The sequence below is a fragment of the Verruconis gallopava genome, assembly GCF_000836295.1.
Source record: "Verruconis gallopava strain CBS 43764 unplaced genomic scaffold supercont1.38, whole genome shotgun sequence".
Classification (NCBI taxonomy): Eukaryota; Fungi; Ascomycota; class Dothideomycetes; order Venturiales; family Sympoventuriaceae; genus Verruconis; species Verruconis gallopava.
Genome location: NW_015622174.1, coordinates 104,345 through 129,074, shown reverse-complemented (window position 1 = coordinate 129,074; position 24,730 = coordinate 104,345). Strand labels below are relative to the sequence as shown.

The window sequence follows — 24,730 nt, the reverse complement described above, 5'->3', positions numbered from 1 at the left end:
ACGCCCCAAGGCACGTACGAGCATAACGCGGACGAAAGCTGCCAGGCAGAACACGTAAGGCCGAATCCAAACTTTGTGCGACTTGACACGAAGTTTTGTTGGAAAAGGCATGGAGAAATGCTGATCGGAAAGGTGGAATCGTCTCGGCGGTGAAATGACATCGGCAACGTCGTACAGCAAATATTCGGCTCCCCTCCTCTGGATATAGCCCACGGAGAAACGGTTCCCATGGAAGCTGATTAATTCTCAAAAAAAGGGACCAAAAAAAACTCGGTAAGTACGAATAAAGGACGTCTACAATTGGGTGTTAAGCAGGGACGCAAATCTCCGCAAGAACGACATTTGTATCCCGGTTTCGTTCACACAAAATACCGCCCGGCGCTGAGATCGCTGCTATCTTTGCTTGCTCGTGGCTCTCTGGTGTATGTAGACGCAGACCGTCCTTCCGAGAAGTTCTACAAATATGAGAGCGGAAACGTTCTAAGTAGTGCCAGCGCGACGTGTTCGTGGCGTAGGGAATCGGATATCTGATGTCTCAAATCTCTCCGTATTCCGTTTAGGAGGCTCAAGCAAGATATATAACTTGATTGACGGCGTTTGACCTTCTCCAATCTTCCTTTGTCACCTCTCCTATGCCAAGTCTTTCGGCCACGCCGCCTTTCCAGCCAACATAAAGCACGGCGCAGAGTTTCCACGGTGAGCCGTCGTAGTACAGCTTGGGACCCCATGGCTTTCTCTGATGTGAGCCGTCAGGTTCATCTGGTTCTCGAATCAGATCCATTTCAATGTCGCAGAGAAGTACGAGGCACGAGTTCTTAGTCTCCTTTCTGTTGGGCTTTGATCTACCACTAGAATGCTGGCTGGCTCTGGGGTCGTCGATACGTATCAGACCGCAAGTGAGGCTGTTCGGCCCTGTGACGGATAGATAGTTGTCGCCTCGTACAGACGGTTCGAAGTTGAAACTCCCAGAGACGTCTACGCTCGCCATGAAGCGGAGGGTGAACGGTTGAACGTCAAGGGCGGGCTTGGGAAGACCGGCAAAATCTACTTCGAACCCGTGGCTCCGTGGTTCGATCGATTGCTCGAAGAACCGGAACTCGACTGGCTGCTTGTTGCTTCTGAGGGCTGTGCATATCTGTATTCGGCTTGCATGCGCAATGATTGAGCCGACGTTCTTGTACTCAACAGGACCTACCCATCCACACCATGACCAGCTTGGAAACGACAGGTTCACAAGCTCATTGGTGCGCTTCTCCAAGTGTTTCATTTCCGCCGTTCTTTTGGTGAACGCGCGTCGCTTTGGCTGGAACAACATGGATCGAATGAAAAACTTTTCCGGCATAGCTGCCACGAGCGGGCTTTCGACCAAAGGCTCCAGCTCTTCCGCTACTCCGGTGAAGGCATGCAGGATGTCGGCGTCATAGGAGAGCGACTTCGTTGTGTACTCTTCGACGATTTGACGGTACAGCTGGAAGTTCTTCGCCAGGCCCGTGCTGCCGGTCGGGCTCTGAGATTCTATCAAAGCGGGAGAAAGAGGCTTGAGCGCCTGGATGTCTCGGCCGAGCTTCTCGAAGGCGGTGTGCGCAACTCGGTCTTCGCGAAAGATTCCGGACTGACACTGCAAGAACGCTTGCTCTCCGGTGAAGTACAGACACCGCGTAGACAGCAGTCGCTCCTGGAAGGTCCAGGCTCTCGTGTTGTAGTTAGAAGACAGAATGACGGGTAAAATCGACGTCAACCTCTCTGCCAGAGTAAGGTCAGGTGTTTCAAAGAAAGACCGCAACGACCTCGTGCCAGCCCGAACTCCGGGGAGAGGGCTCCGAGCGTCGTCGGAGGCGACAGCGACCAAGGTCAAAATGGACGATCTGTATACGGAAGCCATATGGCCAATCTGCTCCTCCATGATCTTTGCGTTGTCTTGTGGAATGCACACAGCATCAACCCAAAGGTATTTTTCTCCAATGCTCCTCACGAACTCTATCGCGTCCATGATCGTGAGCGGCAGCTGGTCCTCGATATCGCGGAGGCCCTCCAAGGTGCTCAGCGACGGGATGTCTTTCTCCTTTAATCGAAACGTCTGCACTTTGCCCCACACGTACGACAGAGTCACATATCTGCACGGCAACGGCTTTTGAACGAGGCAGAAGTGACGCGTGTCGATAAGCCAGATCCTGTGCGCATCCAAAGACACTCTGTTCGTCGCTCCACAGCACCCTTCGCCGTGCGTGCTCTCGCATTCACTCAGCCACGATCGCACCACGGAAGGGTCAAGCTGTTGCTTTGGAATTGCGCGGATTCCATCAAAGTCAACCATTTTGGAGACCACTCGGGTGCCATGCTCCAGGTTCGAGATCGGGCTGGCGTCGAAGAGCACCACGATGTCCTTCATGTGGGCCGGGGGGGCCCGAGAGAGGTTCGGATGAGGAATCCGGACGCGCATCAGCTCGAAAACGCGACTCTCGTGGTCTATCCGCGACGCGTTTTGGATCTCCAGTATGAGCTTGCACAGGACGCACGTTCGAGCCGGAGGCAAGAAGAGCCCAAAAGCGCCGGTGCCGTCGCGGTTGGAGTAGATCTTCAACACGGCGAGCATGCATCGCGAGCAAAGCAACTCCGGGTTCGTTGACGGCACGTCGTTCCAGTCGATCTCGGGCCCATCATCTTCGTATGGCGGCGGGTCTTCGGGCTCGCCTTGGTAGATATGTCGCTGGTAGTAGAGCTGTAGTTGTTCCCGGCTAACCAGATTCCACGACAGGGCTCTTTGCATTATCAGCGCAGAAGGGAGCGGTGCATACAAGAGGAAGAGTTCACCCCGCGCCCATTACCATACGTGAAAAAAAGAGAGAAAAAAAGATTCAATAAGAATGGGTCATCGGACAGCTTGAATGCATTTTGATCTACAAATCACCGTTGTTTTCTACGATGACGTTCAGCGTCGGGGGCTGAAAGATTGCAGCCTTTACCTGTTCTGACGAATCAACGTCCTCTATACCATAAGTTGCAGGCAGTCACGTGCGTTGCAAGCAAGATGAGCTAGGTGATGTCGACTTCGAAAAACTTCAGCAAGGCGTTCGGGCGTGGCGTCACAAACACGATGGAGAAAAACTGCGAGGGATTATCACAGCAATACATTGAAACTCTATTCATATGTGCGCATTGATCAGACACGACAGTTCTGCTTAAGCAAGTCAAACCACTCCTCGAGCTCGCCCCCGCCCACCTCGCACATGTCGGGAATATCATCGAGGTCCCACGTGGCGGCAAAAAAATCTTCCTTGATTTCGTGTGGCTCAAATACAGGATGGTCGAAAGGCGGAGGAGATGGCGACAGGTAACGGAGCTCCTCCGGGTCTGACTGCAGTCGGGGACTATAGCCTCGTTTCCGTGGATGGAATGGAAGATGCTGAGACTGATCTTGGTACCCGGTGATTGGGGAGTCCCCGTCAAAGTTTATGCAAACGACTTTTCCTATGCCATTCACATGGATAAAGTAGACAATCGACCGTTCGTCCATCCAGGCTTTGATGCCTGGAGACGCAGTGCCCTGCATCTCCGCCGGTAGATTCATTATATGGTGCTCCTCGCCCGGCCCCTTTGGCCAGATTGAGACTTTGGAGTACTGATAGTCATGCGCTCCCGTGTGGTCTAAGTCTGACAGGTCATCAACCTTTTGTTTTCCTTTTTGGACAGCGCCTACGCACGACCGGGCGCTCACGAGTGGCCGTCGTGAGTACGACCTAAGCTGCAAACAGTGGCTGTTGAAGCCACGACAATTACACTGCTTTTCAAAAAGCTCAAGGCAAGCCATGCTTGCGAAGTTGTACGCGCGGTATTTCGAACGAGAAAGTGAGGGCACGGCTGTGCCGGCGCTCCTTGGAGTTTCCGCCAGATTGTAAGCCTCGACATGGGCATGCCATGGCGGTAATTCTGGAGTGGAGCAGTACTTCGTTTCTTCGTCCGGAATCTTGGAGAACGCGTCGTCCGCTGGGCCCTTACCAAGCTCTACATTTCTCTCAAAATCGACTTCGTGGGTGTAGAATCCACGGGAGAGCGAGTCGCCAGCCATCGGCCATTCAGCACGGCCTTCGATCAAAAGAAGCATATTGGTCCGTTCGTCGACGTCCAGACGTAGCGAATTCCAGCCGTCGTTCACCGGGCCTTCGGCATGCTGCCGCCGATAGAGCCTTGCATATTCACAAGTGTCCTCCTGGGGATTGACGACTGGAAATCGGACGCACTGATATACTGAGGTGAAATCAACTTCAATGACGTCGAACGCGTCGCAGTTTGTGACGGCGTAGAAGAAGCCTTCGTGAATTTTGAAGGCGGCAGTAGAGCCGACGTCAGAGCCGGCAAAGTTGTGAAGCTGAATAGGCTCCGTCCTGCTCGCCTCCTCTACGGCGCCATCTTTTCGCTCGATCATGAACTTGTGGCCATTCAAAGCGATGCCGTGAACCATCCACTCCCTGTACCGCTGGCCACTCGAAATCCAGACGCCCGTGCGCGTGCCGTAGAATAAATACTGGCCAGTCTGCTCGACGAAGAGCTTATGAGTGCTCCTTAGCAGTTCAGGCTCGATCACGCGCTGCGGTTGGGCCGGGTTGGACACGTCGGCGGCCAGCAGCCAGCAGTGGCCGTTGTCATCCTCGTAGGTGAAGACGAGAACGTCTGCACAGCAGCTTAGAAGCCGGACGCACTCGTAGTCGCAGTGTCGATCCGGCTCGGCCACGCCACTTAGCAGAGACACGATCGGGATCCTGCGCGGCTCCTTGGACCCGTGGAGATCCACAACCTGGACGTAACTTTCTCCCAGAATACATGCGACGCCATCGCTGTAGATGACATCGGCCGCGTACCCGAGCGAGGCCACCGACGCGGGTATTCCTGCTGCGACTGCTTTGCGGCGCCTGTACAGTCGTCTGATGGCGGCCTGGTAGCCTGACTTGCGAGCTTCTCTGGCCTCCCGTGTGCGTCTCGCACGGTTCTTTGCGCAGTCAGCCACGCACGCGAACAGGGCGGAAGCAAGCGGTTCGCGGGCTTACCTCCAGCAGTCTGCGACAGAGCGTCTCCTCGCCGAGCAGAAAGCGCAGCTGCCGGCAGGAGTTGTGCAGGTTCACGATGTCTTCTATGTCTAGATAGAGGGAGACGCCGAAAAGAACATCGAAAGGCAGGGCGTCGAGAGAACGCATTAAAATTCGGCGCTGGCGTAGTGTGGTAAATCGAAGCCAAGGACATCTGCGAAGCCTGCTTGCGTCGTCGAAGAAGCAGCCGATACGTGTCTGACAGCTGTGCGATTCCTGGTCGATGCTTGATGCTAGAACTCAGCCTAATATGTACTTGCGACTATACGAGTTAGGAGTTGCAAAGCTCGTTAAGGCGACAAACCAGATTGTCCGGACAACCTATCACGCACGGGGTAACGAAGTCTCTGACTTGTGTCTAGCCTTGCCTTCTCAGAGTTGATTGAGCCGCATCTCATGTCTCACAGCTCGTGTGAATTCGCCATGGGCTTGTCAATGTTTCGATCCCCGCAGTAAATATTAGTTCCTCTGTTTCCTTTGTTCGCAAGCGGCAAGTTCGCATTCTGCGCCTTTTGGGAGAAACACAGCATCGCAAGCGCTGGACAAGCCTGGCATAGGCGAGAAGAATACCCCTCCTTTTTAATTTTGACGCCCGGATGTTGAGCGGCATTTTCTGTCTTTGTTTCTCGTAGAACAGGTTTTGAGGCCGGATACAGGAGTTCATGCATCGATGGAAGGGCAAGGCGTATGCACGCATCTCTCGTCTAACAAATAGAAACTGGTGACCTGTATAGCTTTTTGCCACGATCGTGCCCGTCTTTGGCGTCGCATGTTGCAACCTTTTCCGATCCAACATGGAGCGTCGGCATCGACTGAAACGGCCATGTGAAGAACAAGGAGGAGAACTACGTGTCTCTGATCGTCAGAATTGCGAGGTTGATTTTTCCTTCCATTGGAGAAGGTTATCATGATTGTCAACGCATGCAGCCCAGGCGGTCAGCTGAAACATTTCTCATTCTCACATACATCGTGAGGCTTTTTCTCTCTATTTATTAACGACCAGGCACACAATATCTGGACTCAAGAAGAGGGAGAAAAAAAAACTCTCGTTGTCATCAGGACCATTTCATGCTTTCTCAGCTCGTGTTACCATCTTTTGTTATGCCATGTCCACCTGGGTTTTCAAACAGACCACTTCTATTTCCCAGCCTTTTCACCCCATTTTGCTCCAGTCCTTCACGAAAAATTGGCGTGGAATGTTCTCTGGCCTTGAACGATTGCTCATGGACAGCTGCTCATGCACACATCTGTCAGGTCCCAAACCTATGGGAACTTGCCACGTTCTCGAAATATATTTGAAATCGCTTTTACAAACTGTCTGATGCTCCTCCTGACGCAAACGTCACGATCCACGAAGGGACTGCGAAGTTTGATTAGCAGATGCGTACTCGAAGCTTAACAGCACTGTACGCCCCGTCGGGCGTTTCAATGTGATCGTGGTAGATCGACCCCTCATCAGCAGGCTCAAAAAGCTCCAGGTATTGATGCTGAATGACCGTTTCCAAGCGACTGAGCGGATTTTTAACGCAGAGTGGTAGACGCGTCGTCCAGTGGGCTGAATCAAGAGCGAGAGACTCGAATATAGCCACGATCAGAAGGTTTTGTGCGCCCAACGTTGGAGAGCATGGTCTCGGATTCCTGCGGCCTGTCACGTTCGCTTGCAAGCTTCCGGCTCCAGCACGACGAGTACACTGAGAAGGCTGGCGAAGCCCGGCATGCAGCACAGCAAAATCCGGCGTATACAGTGGTGAGGCCGCTGAGGCGGGATTGAGCACACGGCGTGGTGTCACGTGATAGAACAGCGCACAGCCAGAGAGCTGAGGAGAGCGGGAGCGGACTGGTCGTGCTGTTGCAGACACAGCAGCAGCATACCGTCGGCAACCAGACACAGTTATTACAAGACACACCGCGCACATGCTATTCACGTCGAAGGCAAGACGCCGCGCTTCGAGCGCGCCAGCTTGGATCTTTTCGCCTTGCCTTAGCTCGCGTACGGCTGCCTCTTCGGGCTAGCTGTTACGTGAAGCGCTCCCCAATGTGCAGAGCCGACGTCAGGACTTGTCTCGGTCGAAACTGGGTGGTGAGAGTAAAACTTCGCAGCGAGTGCCTTTCATAACGTATGCGCTAGCCGAGCGTGGCGAAAGTTACAGTCCATCTGCTCTGTCCCCATCTACACGCTTATCTTGATAAAGAATAATTTTGGCGGAGAAGCCAGTGAAAGGCCGCCGTCCACCTCCACCACCACCAGTCAACTCCGGGTCGAACAGAACTCAGACGCAAGGATCTTGTCCGCTTCCCGTGACGGTTCGTGCAGTATACAAGGAGCTCCTCCGCGTCTTTTGAAACGATGCAAACATCAACATCTCGAGTGCTTTCGCAAGGTCTAAAGCAAGCAGCTCTCTTCCCGCGCGCCTTTTCGACCACCATGTCAGCTGCCGCAAACGGAACCACCCTGGATGCAGCCGCGTTCGGGGAGCAGCACATCACGCCCGGCATAGGGCGACTGACGAAGCACGTCTTCGAAGATGCAAAGGGGACGTGGGTGACGACAGACAAGGGCGTCAAGCTTCTGGATCTGACCTCAGGAATCGGCGTCGTCAATCTGGGCCATTGCCATCCCAAAGTTTCCGAAGCTGCGGCGAAGCAGTGCATGAAGATGACGCACGCGCAGGTCAACATTGGCTTCTCGGCCGCGCAGATCGACTTGCTCAGGGAGCTGTTGCCAATCATGCCGCACGAGAGCCTGGACACCATCTTCCTGTGGAACTCCGGAGCGGAGGCGGTCGAGGCCTCCGTCAAGCTGGCAAGGGCGGCAACCAAGAAGCAGAACATCATCGTCATGCAGGGTTCTTACCACGGACGTACGGCCGGCACGGCCGCGCTCACCAAGAGCAAGACCATCTACGGCGAGGGCCACGGTCCGCTCATGCCGGGCGTTTTCACGACCGCGTTCCCGTACTACTCCCAGTTCGGCTTGCCGGTCGACACCCCGATCGAGGAACTGGTCGACAAGTCGCTGATGCAGCTGCGTCTCACGCTCAAGCAGCAGACGGCCCCATCCGACACGGCGGCCATCCTGCTGGAGACCGTACTCGGCGAGGGCGGCTACGTCGCCGCTCCGCCGTCCTTCCTGGCGGGTCTCCGCCAGATCTGCGACGAGAACGGCATCCTGCTCATCATTGACGAGGTCCAGTGCGGCATGGGCCGGACGGGCACGATGTGGGCCATTGAAGAGTCCGGCGTCAGACCCGACATTCTCGTCTTCGCCAAGGGCATCGCGAACGGGTTCCCGCTGTCGGGCATCGCCAGCACGAGGGAGCTCATGGGTCGCCAGAAGTCCGGAACGATGGGCGGCACCTACGCCGGAAACGCGGTGGCTTGCGCGGCGGCGAAAGCCGTCATCCAGGTCTTCCGGGAGGAAAAGGTGCTCGACAACGTGGCGGCACGCTCCAAGCAGCTCTTCTCCTTCCTCAACGGGCTCAAGGCCAGCGGATCCAAGGCTGGAAAGCTGATCGAGGACGTCCGGGGTCGAGGCCTCATGGTCGGCGTGCAATTCGCCGCGTCCGGCGGCGCTCAGATCGCGCCCAAGGTCGTGCAGGAATGCGTCAAGCGAGACATGCTGCTGCTCAGCACCTCCGTCTTCGACGTAATACGCTTCATCCCCACGTTGACCGTCACGGAGCAAGAGCTCGATCAGGCATGCAGCATCTTCAAGGAGGCACTCGAGGCAGTTGCCGAGAGCTTGTGATCGCCGAGCGGGGCGCTGTAGAAGGCGGAGCGAGCTTCACAAAAAAAACAACACACCTGGTTTTCTTTTCTTGTTTTGTCCTCTCTTTTTTTCGGGGGGGTTTCTCTACACAGGCGCTCACTTGATGGGATCTGAAGCAGAATCTCATGGGGAACCAGGCTTTCTGCATCCGAGCGGACAGACTAACACTTCGGTCCGCATTTTGTCTGTATAATTACGGCTAGGCGGGGCGCAGCCCTCACCCAATTGTACAGGTAATGTATATGCAGCGAGAAAGAAATCGGTCAAAGAATGGATGCAGTGCGGAAGATCAAATCGCGCCGCTTCAATTAATCACTCCCTGGGACGAGCGCACAGGGCGACATGTATGCAAGACGAAACATCGCAAGCGAGATCTAGCGAATTCTAAAAACCTAGCGTCCATCTTATCTGTTTCCTGTGCTGAACACCCACGAGCCAATGGAGAGGCGTCGCTTGCACATTTTGTCTATACGTATCGCGCACGAATCTCAACCTTTCTCCGTTCTACATTTTTCCCCAACAAACCTTTTTTGGGATACGCCCTGCTGTTTGCGGAGGGCATGGATCTCTCCGTTTCAATGGGATCGCCAGCACGTTAAAGCGAAACAAAAGTTGCTACGACTGCAGCCTCGACCGGTGGTGTGTCTTACCCCACTTTCGCCTTGAATGCTCTCTATCTTTTTGAGCCGCATAACCAATGTTAATCAGTACAGGCTCGGCACGAAGGCCGGCCTTTTTCGTGAGCAGCCTGGTATGCAGCTCAAAAGTATTTACGTCTGACAATGTTTTCGGGGTCAACAGGATGCCCACCGAAGATTTGAGAAACCTTCCGTCCATCTCTTCTTGGACCATCTCCTCACACGTCGAATTCAAAGTCGTCCGTCAGATACCTGTCGCCCGTGACCAACTCGTTCTCGTCTTCGACAGTGCCGGCAACTGGGCCAGATTCCTTGCCTGTCCTGACGTGACCTTCGCTCTTCGATCCGCTCTTCGCTCCGCTCTTCTCAATCTTCGTCAGGTTCTCGTAGAACTTGCGCACTTTCTCGTGGGCCATCACTTTTCCAGGCTGAAAGTTGACAATCTGCAGCCCCTTCATGCTTGTGGCCCTCGAGAGAGCGACGTATGCCTGGCCCTTCTCAAACACCTTTCCTAAGTCTACCTTCACCCTTTCTAATGTTTGGCCTTGTGCTTTGTGGATGGACAGTGCCCACGCGAGGATGAGCGGAACCTGATGACGGCTGGCTTGCACTTCTCCGTTGGGCAGTTCGACCTTCCAGCTCTCGCGTTGGCACAGCAAATCACGTGTTGAGCCGTCCGCAATGGCAAACCTCACCACGGGATACGCCTGTGAACTTCCCCCTGCCAACTCCGCAAGCCTCAACTTTCGATCGCTGAGCTCCGCCGGCTGATTATGACGCGAGGCGGCTTCGTCCGCCCCGTTCTGTTGCGTTGCGTAGTATGCCTCCTCGTTCTGCTGATAGTTGTCAAAGGTGGCCTCGTTCATGAAGCCAATGACTTTGCCAAGGGAACCGTTGACAAGCGTGTCGTCAATGTTCTTGATAAGCATGACCTGAGCTCCCTTTTTAAGCTGAATGACTTCCGGAGCCATGCAGTTCTGAAGCAATTTATCGCGCATTGCTTTGTCCGTGATAGAGCCTCCATCGCGAGCTTCGTAGATGTGGAGCTCGCCTTGCAGGTTCGCCATGCGCTGAGCATTTGCGCGATCGACCTCGGTGCGAGTCGGGAATCTACACGCATCAAATGTGTTAGCAGCTTGTACACATATGGTTCTAGTGAAATGAAGAGAAACAGTCGACGCACAACTCTGTAGCTTCTAGAGAGTCCTCAAATGTGATGGGACGATTCAAACTCCTGAACCTAGCGATGCTCTCTGGCCTCAGTCGACCCTCGCGCATCTCATTCAACATGCCTGCAAACACAGGGTCTTTCTGTCTGAAGACATGATGGAGCGCTATTGTATGGTCGATACTTGTCGACCATGTCGCGGCCTCGAATGCGAACCGTGCTGCGCGATTGCCCTCGGGCACGGGAGGTAGCTGGAAAAAGTCGCCAGTGATTACGAGTTGGATCCCCCCAAAAGGGCGACCGTTGTTGCGTAGGATACGAGCGACCTCTTCAAGCTTGTCGAACAGCTCACCGTCAACCATGGATACTTCGTCAATGATGAGTACTTTGGTGCGCATCCATCTGTGCTTCGCCTTCTGGTTGCGACGGATCTTCTTGCATAGAGTGGGGACGTCTTCTTTTCCAAGGCCTATTCCGGCGAAAGAATGCAAGGTGACGCCGCCGATGTTGCACGCTGCGAGACCTGTGGAGGCAGTGACGGCGACTCGGTCGGGCTCCCGGGCAAACTTCTTACGCAGCGCAGAGATGATCTCGCGCAGAAGTACGGATTTGCCCGTTCCCGCCGAGCCGGTAAAGAACACGCTCTGCTTCTTCTCGGTGACAAGGTCAAGAACATGCTTCTGCTCCTCGCTGAGGAACACAGTGTGCAGCTGCTTGCTCTTCCGCGCCGTAAGGGCAGCGCTCCTCTCCGCTGGGGACGGTTCGTGCTCCTTGATGAGTTTCTTGTTTGCCTGTCGCAGCTGTTTTTGCTGCGCTTTGATTGCACTTGCGGACGTGTTCCATGGCAAAGTGGACGATTTCCTAGATGCTGGCGTGGTTTCACCACCCTCGGAGACGGGGTACTCTCCTTCTTCGCCTTCCCGCTTTTGCGCCCACGGTATCGTTCTCCTCTTCACCGGTCGCGGCTCTTCATCCATCATGCCCTCCTCATCGATGGTAGCAATCGCAGGTGCTTTCTGATAACGACCATCGCTTCGATACGTAGCTTTTGCGGCCTTGGAAGAGCTGATTTCCGCTTGTCTGCAACTCTGAGAATCTTCTGCACCAACCGCATTTGGGTCCCAGAGTGGCATTTTCTTTGGTTGTTCTTTGCTGTTGTAGTGCTCAAGCGGCGAGCTCGACCAGGGAAATTGCTGTGATGCTGGCGTCGACCTCAAGTTGCTTCCTGGCGTCTTCTGCGCTGACGGTGGAATGGCCTGCTGATCTTGTTCAAAACTTGTATTCCAAACACTCGTAGAAACCGACTCTTGTTTCCGATTCGTTGAGGGGCTTAGGTTTAACCTCGAGGTCGGTCTTGCGCTTGTTCGCTCAGGTGAAAGCTCTGGGTACTTGACCTGACCTTTCCTCCCCGGATCCTCCACCTCGATGTCAAAATCAAGGTCACTGTCAAAGTCGTTCTCGTCAAAGTACACCCCAACGCCGTTGTCCGTAGTTCCCCCCTGGCATCTACCAGTACTTGTTTTCTTTGGTGAATCAATCACGATGGGATTGCATTTCGAGTTGACCTCCTCGCCGGGAAGCTCGAAACCATCGCCGAAAGAAAGCGCCTTGGCCAATCCACTCGCACTCCGTTTGAGTCCCGTCGCGCTCGTGGAAGACGATATAGGCCTGTTCAATGTAGGTCTGTGCAACACGTTCCCTGTTCCTATGCCCAAGGGACGTGTCGCATTTGGCGGCGACGACGTGATGATCTTTTGTGTCAGCTGTGCGCTGCTCAGCGGCGCGCTAGACTGGAAGGTCAATTGCGTGGCTCTCCTCTTGTTAGCCACCGCAGCGGTGTTGTTGTGCCTGTCCAGCTCCCTCTTCAACATCTCGTCGTCCAGCACAGCGGATGGCAGCGATTGCGGAAATGTACGCGTCGAAGAAGTGCGGAACCGCGAGTACGAATTATGTCCACCTCCTTTCTGAAGCGCGCCGGCGATCGCTGACGGTTCGAGGCGCGTCGTGTAAGCGGCAGAGCGTGTATATGTGGAGACGAACAGCGAGGTATATAGACAGCGTAGCACTTGCACAGGCAGTCCCCAGAGCGCGCCCCTCGCCTCCGCACTCGCCACAAGCATATACAGCAGCAAGCCCAGCGGCAGGAAGAAGAATGCGATGAAGAAGAGGTCGTCCACTACATTAGCGGGCATAGGCGACGGGACACCGGTTGGCTTTTCGAAAGTATTGGCGGTGGAGGTGCCGACGGGCTGACAACGGCCTTTGCCTTTCACGGTGTTGTCGTTCACGAGGAAAAAGTGGAGCTCGCCCGTGTACGGCGCGTGTGCACGAGTCGCGCACCGCAGCGGACGCTGGCCTTCATCGGTATGTTGTTCTGCAATGCGTCCCCAGGCTAACGTCGACGTGCTAATCGGAGCAAAGCAGCGTGCTAGCAACCGAAGATCATCCTTCCCAGGCCGTTGACCTGCTCATTGCGTATATCCGTCCCGTTGTCTGGCCCCCAGAACACACTGCGCTCCACGTTCTCGTCTGGGCCAGTGCCATATCCTCGCAAAGCAAAGATGTGATCTGTGATTCCAGAGACTTCAGGACTTCGTCCCCACTCAGTCTGCCATAGGCCCCAGAGCTGAGTGTGTGATGCACGGCGCTCTCTGCAGCTCGACGCCCGATCTTGGTCCTGCATTCTTCGGAGCACACGGCACTGCCCATTCCATCGCGAAGCCTGCTCAGAGGAATTAGAACAACTCGGTCAAAGATCACGTTACGATACAAGTGGATGGCCAGAACTTATGGTACATCCTCCTAGACGTGATCTACCTCGTCTTCTATCATTGCGAGATGGTCCGGATCGCTCGTCGTGATTTCGCCTATTGAACTTTCGAACATGCATCGTCTTCGCTCAAACACGATTATGAGAAGACCCAAAACAGCAAAGAGAATCGCGTTGGATAATCAACAAGTTCAATCTTTACATCGTCCATTATTATATTCGATCTCACATTATGCTTCGCAACACTTTGTTCTTCGCTTCTTGGCAGAAGCCTTTTGCTCCAACAATACTCACATCAACCTATAGATCATCGCCAATATGTTTTTGGGGGGTATCTAATCGACCAGGACCTTTCTTTTTTTCTCGAATGCAATGAGGTCAAACACGCAAGGGGGGGGGGGGGGGGAAGACGGGAAAGATATGGGAGCATATATGAAAGGATACATATCGACTGTGCATGCGTGTTCCCGGCTGACTGAGCCTGGATGCCCACAAGACAATAAGCAAGTAGGTGTAGTAAAAGCACTGCAAAGGCAGATAACTCCGTAAGCAGATTACATCGTCGACTTATTTCTGTTTTTTCCCTCGCTTTTCTTCGCAGAGACGGAGACAGCGAGCGAGTGAGTGAGCGCAGGCAGTTACACAGTAAGCGAACGCAGCACAATTGCCGTATCATGTCAAAAAAGGGTGTCGTTGCGGAAAGAGATTATCGAATTTCTCAAAACAAACTTTCAGAAGCAAGAGAGAAGGCATAAGAAAAGATGTTGTGGGTATTTCAAAGGATGAGGAGGACAAGCATAATGAAAGAATAAATACGTCCCCCAAGAAAATCCAAAACCCCAAAGACCTCCCTCCTTACCGCCAGAGTGCAAGAGTGCAGCCAGAAATCAAATGACCAGCCAAACGAACGAAGGTCTCTTCACAAGCCAGACCCCGTCTCTACCTGTTTAAACCACTGAGATATTCCTTTGCTTTTGATGTTTGTTCTTCCTATTTGTTGACGAGAGAAAATTGGTTCTGCAACCACAAATGTTTTTGCGACTTACGCCGTGTATCGAGGGAAATGAAGGCATGAATCCGTAGTAAGAGTCGCCATGCGCGCCAATCTGCGCCACGAGTGTCAGTTTGTGATGTGCAATAGATCGGCGAGTATATTGAGTCGAGAACTGCTAGAGAAAACGAATGCTTTTGGTGCGTATATAATAGATGTATCGCGTGTATAACTGAGAGTTCGTCAAGTGGAATAGTGGTCGTGCAAAGCATTTGGAAGTCGACTTGTCCGCACTAGCAAAACTTTGGCAGAGTTGGTTGCAGAGCGACGTGAGGTAGTGGTGTCATTTCAATGTGTAGAGAAAGGAACCTGGAGACAGCAGCCATCCACCGATCAAACGTTCGGCTCATGTTACACCGACGTCTTATCTTCACTGGCGATAGGCACCGTACGCTTGTTGCTGATATCCGCCCGGAGCAGGCTGCTGTCCGTACCCAGGTTGCTGGGCCTGGCCCTGACCGTAACTCTGCTGCTGGTAGCCTCCCTGGGGTACAGCGGGACTGCCATATCCACCAGGAGTTTGCTGGAAGCCTGGCTGGGCTGGGTACGGACCTGTCTCACGCACTTAGTAATTGATTCCAAGACCGAAAAAGCACTAGGGAGAGAGATTAAGGACAAATATGTTTTGCTTTGAACTGACCTTGTGGCGAAGTAGCAGACTGAGGTCCTGCGTACTGAGCGTATCCATAAGCCCCAGGCGTTTGTGGCGGATATGCAGAGTTCGGCACTGCGCTGGGCGGGTAGCTGTCATATCCACCAGCAGATTGTGCACCACCAGTCGCACCTTGGGCATGCGGAGGTGGACGTTCCTTGCCCCACGAACACTTCAGTGGGCGTCCGTTGACATTGTATCCATTGAGCTGGCAGATAGCCATAGCAGCATTCTGGTGGTTCTCCATTTTGATAAAGGCAAAACCACGGTCAGCCTGGAAACGTGTCTCAACAACATAACCGTAGTTACCAAAAAGAGGAACAAGGTCGTTGACGGACGTGTAGGGGGTCAAGTTGCCCACATAGACAGTGCTTTGCCATTCGGGAGTCTGAGCAGCGACCTGCTCATACGAAGCCATACCCTGTGTCGGAAAGGGGTTGTGCTGTTGGAATGGTGCCATGCCGGCCATGGCCATGGCGGTTTGCTGCTGCACCGATGGCTGACCCTTTTGGTTCGCCCAGTTGCATCGGATTTGGCGAGAGCCTAACCATTGCCCATCCATACTAGCAAGAGCCTTCTCGGCTGCCTCGCGTTCACGGAAGGCGACAAAGCCGTAGCCTCGGGTTCGTCCTGTCTTCATGTCCCACATGACCCTGGCCTCGGAGACGTTGCCGAAGGCGCTGAACGCCTGTAGCAGAGTCTCGTCGTTGACTTCGTTACTGAGATCACCGACAAAGATGTGGAAGTGATTAGACGTATCTTCCTTGTTGGAGTTATTGTTCTGGTACGCCCAATTAACACGAATCTCGTTGCCCAAGATGACGCGGCCGTTGAGATTCTGCATCGCATTCTCAGCATGCGACGGATCATCAAACTCGACGAAACCGTAGTTGAGGCCAGATGATTTGAGATTTTTGTCCGGGATAACTTTGACGCTAACAACATGGCCAGACGTCTCGAAGATCTGCCGCAGGAGGTCCTCCGAAACTTGAGGGTTCAAATTTCCCACATAAAGCGCACGCTTGTTCGGTTCTGGAGCGGCTCGCCGTGGCTGCCCAGGAGTGACACCACCGCTCATTGGCGAGGTGATGGCGGTTGGAAGCGGATTCGTGTTGGGTGGAATGTTGAGGGGTGGCAGACCTGGGGTTTGACCGTTACCGTCAAAGCCAGGCGCACCTGGGGGCATCGGTGCGGCGGATGCTGGAGCAGTAGAGTTAACGTCCTCCATGATTGCGAGCGATAATGCGTGCGCTCGCCGGGTGGTTGCAGAATATTCCCGCTGGCGTTCGTGAAAACTCCTTTTGGTGATGGTAGAGCGAGGAAAAAAAAATCTTCTCCAATGGAACGCGCTCGTGGGGCTGTACGTAAAGAACAATTTCGCAACTTAATCCAACAGCAGTAGCAGCAGCAGCAGCAGCAAATAGTCAGAACAGCCAGGTACGTGCACACACTCACACACAAATCTTGTCAGAACCAGAGTGGCGAAAAAACAACTTCGAGTTTAAAACGAGCGCAAACACGTTCGTTCGTATGCCTTGTTTCCCAAGAGCCGCAACAAAGTCGAATGAAATGTTTGCGTATACGACTAGAGCGCTATGAAAAGATCCGCGAAGATTTTTTCGGCTCGCAAGATGCGGTGGATGAATGGACACAACGTTGGCAAGTGTTGAGTCGTGGTCGTGGTGACGGTGGGTGAATATTGTCGCGAAACGCTCCAGCCTGTGCACCAGCTACGCCGCCTAGTGTTCTGATGGTGCCAAATAAAAACAGCCGGCTATGATCCCGCACTTATCGAGGGAGAAAAGATGAGCAAAGCAACGAGACGCTGATGGATGATAACCGACGCGCAACACAGACGCAGTTACGCGCAAAGCCGGGAGAGGGGCGGACTCAAGAAAATGAGACACGAGACGAAGACGGAGGAAGGCGAATAGGAAAAGAGGAGGAGAAAACAAGAGCGTCCTGTGGAGAGACGGAGGGAGGAGGAGAAGTACAGAGAGGAGGAGGAAAAGCCTATGGAAGACGAGGAGAAGGTATTAGGAACGTGATATGGTGGGAGGGCACAAGAAGAATAATGCGCAAGAAAAATTGGGAATGGCGGCTTTGCTGGAGTGGGTGCCTCTTTCCTGCTTTGCGCTAGCATGGCGGGCCGGCCGTAGCTTCCACAGTTCCCCTCCCCCAAATTTCGAAGGCGCGCCCGACACACGCTCAAATCCAGTGCCTTGGGAGCTCCTTCTGCGCCAAATGGTCCCTGGGACTCATGCAGGGTTGGTGGTTCCTGCCTGATTTACGGAAGTGCTGCCTGCGCAAGCCTAAGGCACGAAGCGTCGGTCTCGTGGCGGCACGTCCGTCTCCGTATGATCGTGCGCACGTTTGTGTTGTCGTCGATGCGGACACCAGAAATTTGAGAACGAAGGGCGGGCTGGTTGGTTGGACTGGCCCGCTGGCTGGCCCCGGGGCTGGCTGGTTGGCTCGCTGGTTCGCCGGGATGGCGTGGAGCTGGAACACGGATGCACTGGCAGCACCGTGCGTGCGTGTGCGTTCTTCTTTTCCCTGCATCATCTCGCGACGGCGCGTTACGAACTGGCCGCTCGACCTGCTCGGCGCTCCTCGATGCTCAAGTCGACCACCCGTCGCATCGCTCACTGCCGTTGTCGCATAGAACCCTGACGTGCGCTATGTGATCTGTGGATGTTGACGCGTTCATAGGATCTGCTGGAGTAGATTGATACTACTGACCTCATCCACAATGGCGCAAAAGTCCGAGCAGCGTCCGGAAACGACACCCATGGAGTCCCTCCAAGGCTCCATGAACTTGATAGTATGCCGCTCCTTCACCCCTCCCTCTTCATTTGCTACTACACGATACGCTGTGCACTTACCAAAGCCGATCCTCACTCATGGCCTGTTGCATTTGGCCTGCTAGGCCTGTAGTATACCAGATTGGCAGTCAGAACGACGCTCTTAGGACTCTCGATGTCCCTTCCTTCATCAGCGTGTGCTCGTTAAACTTAATGAACTGACTTGTATTCCACCAGCTTACTGTCATCGGTCGATCGCTCGCCCAGCCAAATCAGTTGCGTGATCCCCAACAACGCTTCAAATTGCAGACTCTCTTTCCGAGCGTCAATTTTCGCTTTCACGAGGGCCTTGACCGCATAGAGGAGGAGATTCAGAGTGCACAGTGGATCCTCAAGCGAGAGTTGGCATTGCACAGGGTGAAAGAAGGAGTCAGAGCGTCCAGAGAACTAAAGATGGAGATGGAGGCGAAGAACGTCAAGAAGGAGGATAGCGAAGACGTGGATATGCAGGACATAAAGGAGGAGCGGGCACCCGTGGCAGTTATGGCACCTCAGCATCAAATCAAGAGGGAAGAGGCCCCGCCGACACAAACTGCGCCTACAGTACCGGCCATGATTGCACCTCCAATCACATCAGCCGCACCTTCATCAGAATGCGCAGAGCAAGCTCCTACGACCGCAGTATCCGGCGCTACTGAGCAAGAAAACCTTGGCCTTCCAACTAGTGCGACAGATGAGCCAGACTTCTCGGACATCTTTGGCGACGCTGACATGGGTGACGATGAGGGTACAAATCCAGGCGACAACAATTTCCGAGATCTTGGTGAAAGGAGCGCAGATGTCTCATCATTACTTCCCGGTCTAGAATCATACGCAAACATGGCTGGTACGGATAGTGCAATGTCGGACGTGTCGATGCCACCGCCCACCACAACGGCGAAAACGACAGCATCTGGACAGGAATACTCAACCGCGCCTGCCACAAGTGCCGAGTCAGCTTCTAAGCACGAGAATCCCACAGCTCAGATGCAAAATACGGAGGCGAAGGAAACTCCGGCGACAACATCAACGACAATAGCACAGCCACAACAGCAGAGTGGTCCGAACGACAATACTGACACACAACCTGACTTTGGAGACATCGACTTTGGAAGCTTTGATACGGGAGGCGATGATGCCGGTGGTGGCGGCCTACAAGATGTAGACAACACATTCAATGATTTGCTTAACATGGACGACTACGGATTTGGCGGGTCTGGAGACACGGGTACTGGAGGGCAGGATTTGAACGATTGGATGAACACTCTTTGATTATCGCTCTAGAGACGGAGGATCGCCAAGGTCAGTAGGCTTTGATCCACCTCTTTTTAAGCTTGAGCATTCATGCGAAAAACAAAGTTGATCGTAAGAAGCGGTCAAATGTCCTAGCACGCAAATAAGTGTACCCATAGGGGCCTAGCGTGTAGCATGTTCCTACCTTGCCTTCGAAATCTCGATTTTCAAAAGCTCTTCACCGAAGAAGGGTGCGAAAGCTTCTATGCTATTGGTCATCGAAAGGATTACACGTCAACAAAGCAGGACTTGAGGCTAAAGTATGTCTACTCGGCGTCAACGTACGTCAGAGCACGGTAGCCACGCCGCCCCGCTTCGAAAGAGGTACTCAAAGTGTAATGCGTGAGATGAGCGCCAGATGAATATGATAGAGCCGATGACAAGCTTAGGAGATAGATTAAACTGAAGATGGTTGAAGCATTCTTTCACGTCTCAGCTCCTATCTTAGCAAGTTTAGATCGTCGACAGAAGAGGTCAAAGTTTGCGAATCAATTTTATCTGTCTAAGCTACGAGATGTTCCGCTTAGCATGTGCGGTAAAGCTTCTGCATATCATTTCATGAGTAGTTATGATTTCAACCGAGCCGCAAACCAGCCAAATTTTGCCAAGGAAAAATACAGAGAATAGGGATACTTAAACTCATGCCTAGGCAGAATATGTCTTCCCTGACTTCGTGTATCACGCCAGATATTTAAATTAATTTGCCTTCTTTGGGTTGTCCCTACTGAGGACACGGCATTTTGTCGCGCTCGATTATCGAGAGCCTTCCTGTTCATAGTTGACGTGGGTGTCAAACTAAATCACGGCCATAGCGCGCCATGTCATCTCCACAAGCAGCGCCGGAACAGATACTCAATTTTCCTTCGGTTATACTGCTTCTCTTTAATCCTGAGCAGAGTTGGCAGCTACGAAGCGACGCTCCCTCTCCTCGTCGAAGACTTCAGCTTGGACTGGGTAACCCACGGGAAGAACGCCAACGGGCTCACCATCCCTCGGGAGCACGTACGTAAAGTACTTTTCTCTCTCTACTCCAGGGATCAACCGTCCTGCATTCTGCTTATCCAATCGATTCTCCCACTGCAGGCCAGTCTTCTGCGCAAAGATGTCCCTGAAGGCTTTGAAAGCACACGACCAGTCTGACCCTACGGGAGCCCATGTCACGCCATCGGTTGTCAGCTCGCCCACGACCGGCACGCTTGGACGCGACTTCTTCCTTCCGGAAAAGAAACGAAGGTGCACGGCATAGGTGTGCGGAGTGGTGTGACTCTCGTATAACCGGATGACGAACCGCTCGTTCGAGTTCTTGCCGACGTCGATGCGAATAAGCGTGACGTTATACTTAAAGCCCGTTTGGTCACAGTAAAGATGGTAGTTCTCTGCATTTGGCCCTTTGTCAGTACCGTATGTGACGATCTGTGTGCAAGCAAGAAGGCAGAAAGAAAACTAAGATTCTGGTCAAGCCGACGCTTTGTACAGGCTCTCGACAGCTCTGAGAAGAATAGAGGGAGAACTTCCCAGCCTCTTATGATAGCAGTTCCGAGCTTTACAAAGGCCGCTCTTTGACCTGAATGGTTTCAATAGGTAGAAAAGACGGAAAGGGTACGAAAAATGTTCAGTTCGTGCTGACCCTCAAGTTCTCTAGCCGTTGTGGAGAGGTGACAGTTTACAGCGGTATCCAGTTCGTCTTTGCCAGGCTCGGGTGTGATGCGATTTGGCGTAGTGTTTGCTGAATATGGAGATTCAGCTGCTAGAGCTCGTTCTGAGAGGCAATCATTGACCCATGCTGACCTTGGCTTCGATGGGCGATCAGAGTTTATGTCTACAGATTCATGGACATCCCGGGGGGTTTGGCCTCTCATTCGACCATGGCCATCTTGGCCCATCCTCGGTTTATCCGCATCGTCTCCCGGTTCGTGATTTCCGGCTTGTATTTCACCGTCTGCGTCTTCCGTCCTGTACATTCCGTCATAGAGGGCATACTGCTCGACGTCAGGCTTGGTCGAGCGTACGTTGCTGCTCAAATCTCTCATGTGTCTATTGAAGAAGCCTAACGCAATGCTAGCGACGGAATTGGAGCTACTACCTACGTACCGGAATAGAGGTCAGTCATTGCCATGGAACAGCCGACGTTAAACATTCGGAATGACATGAGACTCGTCAAAATTTGTTCGAAGACGCGCGACTGAATAACATGTGAATTTGACCTACCTTCTTTTTTCATCACTCTTCGTTCTTTGGCCTTCCTTACTCTCCTCTGTTCCTTTGCTTTGAGAATACCCTTCAAAGTGTATTCTTTATTTGGCCTATGCCTCCGTTTGTCATGCATACAGTCTTCAAACCAGTCGTACGTGACCAAAGGTATTCCCAGCTCTTCCGCTTTCAAAACGGCCGGGACTTTGTTTTCATAGGCCCTCGTGGTACAAACCACATGAGTGACACCTTCTTCAACTTTGTTGCTGTATGTACCACCGCTGGCTTCGAGCCATTGCTTTAGAAGCCTGGGCTTGCGCTCATCGCCGAAATCGCCAACGAACGCAATCACCATATCGTGAAAGATCCGCCTGGTCATCGTGGATATTTCTTGACTTCAGCGAAGATGGGGTGTTGAGAAGCGCGGCTGCGTTCTTTGTTCGAAATGTAGGCGTGAAAGGTCGTACCAAGAGTGAGAGGTAAGCGGACACGATATGTGGCCTCGCAACAAGGATATGTTTGTTGATCTCGAAGGGGGATAAAAATGCGGTTAAATTTTGTTACAAGAAAGAGAAGATCCAGCTTTTACCGTACTAGGAGGAAGCTGAGTTTGAGTTTTAAAGCAGATGCAGAATACCATCAACTTCTCGGGTGAGTGATAGTGTTTGTCCGCGGGTTGATATTCGAGCACCAGAAATGTTATCTCCCAACTAGAATTCCAAGTAAATTTGATGCTTAAATCGAAGCTGCGACGAATTTGAACTTTAGCGGCAAACTGAGGGTTCAGAAGGCTGATGTGACTTTGAGTATCAACTAGTCTAATGAAATAAAAGAGGACTCCGGTGTCATTTTCTTATAGACTGGTTTTGGACAGTCCAGTCAAACGCTTTTAACGGCGGAAATAAAGTCCCGTATCTTATTTAAATCCTGTTCACCATCCGTCTCCACCCCACTGCTGACATCTACACCAACAACCTGCGCTCCCACAGAGTCCAGCTCCTTCAAAATCTCCTTTACATTGCCGGGATGTAAGCCTCCTGCAAGCACGACGTCAACTCCAGCATCTTTTGCTAGCGCCCTCTTGACCTCGCTTAGATCTAGCCTTGTACCACTACCGCCAGCGCCGGAGTCTAGCAATGCAATCGCATGATATCCCCTTGTTCCCCATCCTTGTTCGTGGGGCTTGAACGCCTTGATGACGGGAACGGGTATGAGACGAGCCCATTCAATTGGTTCCGAACCATGGAGTTGAACTATGTCGAGGTCTAAGAGACGTTGTTGTTCAAGTATGTACTCCAGAGGTTGATTTTGAAAAACGCCTACAAGAAGTGCTCGTTTCGGATGACTTAGAAGTTTGGCTGAATGGGCAAAGTAATTCCTCGCTGATAGTAAAGTTTCCTCACCACCTGCATCTACGGTCAGATTAGGTTTGGGCATTGAGTGCACGACCTTCGATATTGACAGTGCGGTTTCAGTGGAACAACACCGTTTTCTGCCTGTGGCAAGAATAATGCCGATTGCATCAGCTCCAGCATTAATAGCAACTTTGGCTGCGTCAGGAGACCTAGTCCCACAGATTTTGACTTTGCGTACAGGAATCTCTTTTGTGGTTACGGGAAGATTGTCACCAGCGAGTAGCTCTGCAATGAATCTCGTTGTGTCCTCTGCCCGCATTAGTGCCTCGCCAACCAGCACGGCACCAACACCATTCTTAAGATAAGGCTCCACATCCTTGGGTCCGGAGATACCGCTTAGAGCACAGACTACTGTATCCTTGGGGACCATACCCGTCAATCGACTTGTCGTGTCTAGATCAACATTAAAATTCGCAAGGTTACGATTGTTCACACCGATGACTTTCGAGCCTAGATTCACGGCAATACGCATCTCCTCTTCGTTGTTAACTTCAACGAGAGGCTCCATGCCCAGAGATTGAGAGTACTTGTACAGTCGTTCTAACAACGGCTGATCAAGCATCTTGACAATGAGAAGGACCGTGTCCGCCCCCGCTAAGCGCGCTTCCAAGATCTGATATTCATCAAAGACAAATTCCTTCCGCAAGACTGCAGGCCGGTTTGGCATTCCTTCAAGAGCTTGTCGCACAGCGCGTAAATCATCGATGCTGCCTTTAAACCATTCAGGCTCCGTGAGCACGGAAATGACGCTGGCACCGGCAAGGGCATATTTACGTGCTTGGGAGGGCGCGCATGTAGAGATAGATATGATGCCTTTCGAAGGGGAGGCACGCTTGATTTCAGCCATAAGTGAAAGCGGATACGGTGATTGCTTTAGCCTGTCAGGGAAAGAGATCTGTGGCGGAGAGAGATTCAGATCATATGATGCTTGCAAGTCTGCCGGCCGCAACGACGGAATTTGTTTCTGGGCTTCAACTGCTGTCTTGCGGTGGGCGTAGATTTTCTCCAGGATAGAAGTTTGTTTGTCTTTTGCCGGGCCATTTAATCCATTTGCCGATTTGCTGGCTCTCTCCTTTTGCAGGCGCTCATTCTCCTTCCAAGTCCCCCCCTGCATCATCAGGAAGTTTCGGATCATGGGTCGCCCCTCTGCAGTCAGGATGCTTTCCGGGTGGAATTGCACGCCCTCTACGACGTACTCCTTGTGTCGAATGCCCATGATGATCGTCTTGGAAGGATCTGCGCACATAGCACTCCAAGACGTGATTTCCAGGCAATCCGGGAGCGTTGAATGTGTGCCTGCCAGAGAGTGATAGCGTGTCACAGGAAGATCCTGGGGCAGGCCGGCATAGCAACCTTTGTTGTCGTGGCGGAGCGGGGAGGTCTTGCCATGAAGAATCTCACCAGTAACCTCGACGCTCCCACCAAATACGGAGTACATGCATTGTCTTCGAGACTGTCAGTCAAAAGTTTCTGAATAACGGTGTTTGAAATTACTGACTCTCCCATGCACACTCCCAGCACAGGTATCTTCCCAGCAAAATAACGAATTACATCCTTACTGATCCCAGCATCTGTGTCCGGATGGCCTGGGCCTGGAGACACAACAATTTGAGTCGGCTGCTTCTCGATTAGCTCATCAAGCGTGATCTCATCATTCCTGTACACGGTCACAGTAGCGCCCTCTAGAACGAGGTACTGATATACATTCCACGTGAAAGAGTCATAGTTGTCGATAAGGATTAGATTTGATGCAGTCGGAAGAGGGGGCTGCGGAGATGGCTGGTGAGGAGAATGGTCTATGAGGTCTAGGCCAGGCATGTTTTTATAGTTCTAAGAGGATTGGATTATTATACCGTTCTCAAT

The 24,730-nt window shown here is 52.7% G+C and overlaps 7 protein-coding genes across 7 annotated transcripts; 2 read left to right on the top strand and 5 right to left on the bottom strand.

Annotated features, from left to right (window-relative positions):
• Nucleotides 1-255: 255 nt before the first annotated feature.
• On the bottom strand, nt 256-2,935 carry PV09_08247 (uncharacterized protein). Its single transcript, XM_016362111.1, has one exon. The coding sequence runs from the start codon at nt 2,765-2,767 to the stop codon at nt 566-568; it is 2,202 nt and encodes a 733-aa protein (XP_016210076.1). The 5' UTR covers nt 2,768-2,935; the 3' UTR covers nt 256-565.
• Nucleotides 2,936-3,109: 174 nt separating this feature from the next.
• Nucleotides 3,110-5,686, bottom strand: PV09_08246 (uncharacterized protein). Its single transcript, XM_016362110.1, has 2 exons — nt 5,043-5,686; nt 3,110-4,984 (listed from the first exon to the last, which is right to left on the bottom strand). Exons 1-2 carry the CDS (start codon nt 5,187-5,189, stop codon nt 3,161-3,163), a joined length of 1,971 nt encoding a protein of 656 aa, XP_016210075.1. The 5' UTR covers nt 5,190-5,686; the 3' UTR covers nt 3,110-3,160.
• Nucleotides 5,687-7,275: 1,589 nt separating this feature from the next.
• PV09_08245 (uncharacterized protein) lies at nt 7,276-9,682 on the top strand. The gene has a single exon (XM_016362109.1). It carries the CDS (start codon nt 7,429-7,431, stop codon nt 8,827-8,829), a length of 1,401 nt encoding a protein of 466 aa, XP_016210074.1. The 5' UTR covers nt 7,276-7,428; the 3' UTR covers nt 8,830-9,682.
• On the bottom strand, nt 9,134-13,339 carry PV09_08244 (uncharacterized protein; the record flags this gene model as incomplete). Its single annotated transcript, XM_016362108.1, has 3 exons — nt 9,134-10,598; nt 10,672-13,030; nt 13,093-13,339. 3 exons carry the CDS (start codon nt 13,337-13,339, stop codon nt 9,707-9,709), a joined length of 3,498 nt encoding a protein of 1,165 aa, XP_016210073.1. The 3' UTR covers nt 9,134-9,706.
• Nucleotides 13,340-13,826: 487 nt separating this feature from the next.
• Nucleotides 13,827-17,201, bottom strand: PV09_08243 (uncharacterized protein). Its single transcript, XM_016362107.1, has 2 exons — nt 15,118-17,201; nt 13,827-15,029 (listed from the first exon to the last, which is right to left on the bottom strand). Exons 1-2 carry the CDS (start codon nt 16,355-16,357, stop codon nt 14,848-14,850), a joined length of 1,422 nt encoding a protein of 473 aa, XP_016210072.1. The 5' UTR covers nt 16,358-17,201; the 3' UTR covers nt 13,827-14,847.
• A 487-nt stretch (nt 17,202-17,688) lies between these two features.
• PV09_08242 (uncharacterized protein) lies at nt 17,689-19,927 on the top strand. The gene is made up of 2 exons (XM_016362106.1): nt 17,689-17,950; nt 18,168-19,927. Exons 1-2 carry the CDS (start codon nt 17,879-17,881, stop codon nt 19,239-19,241), a joined length of 1,146 nt encoding a protein of 381 aa, XP_016210071.1. The 5' UTR covers nt 17,689-17,878; the 3' UTR covers nt 19,242-19,927.
• A 2,255-nt stretch (nt 19,928-22,182) lies between these two features.
• Nucleotides 22,183-24,725, bottom strand: PV09_08241 (uncharacterized protein). The gene is made up of 2 exons (XM_016362105.1): nt 24,366-24,725; nt 22,183-24,312 (listed from the first exon to the last, which is right to left on the bottom strand). The coding sequence occupies exons 1-2, from the start codon at nt 24,683-24,685 to the stop codon at nt 22,332-22,334; spliced, it is 2,301 nt and encodes a 766-aa protein (XP_016210070.1). The 5' UTR covers nt 24,686-24,725; the 3' UTR covers nt 22,183-22,331.
• Nucleotides 24,726-24,730: the final 5 nt, after the last annotated feature.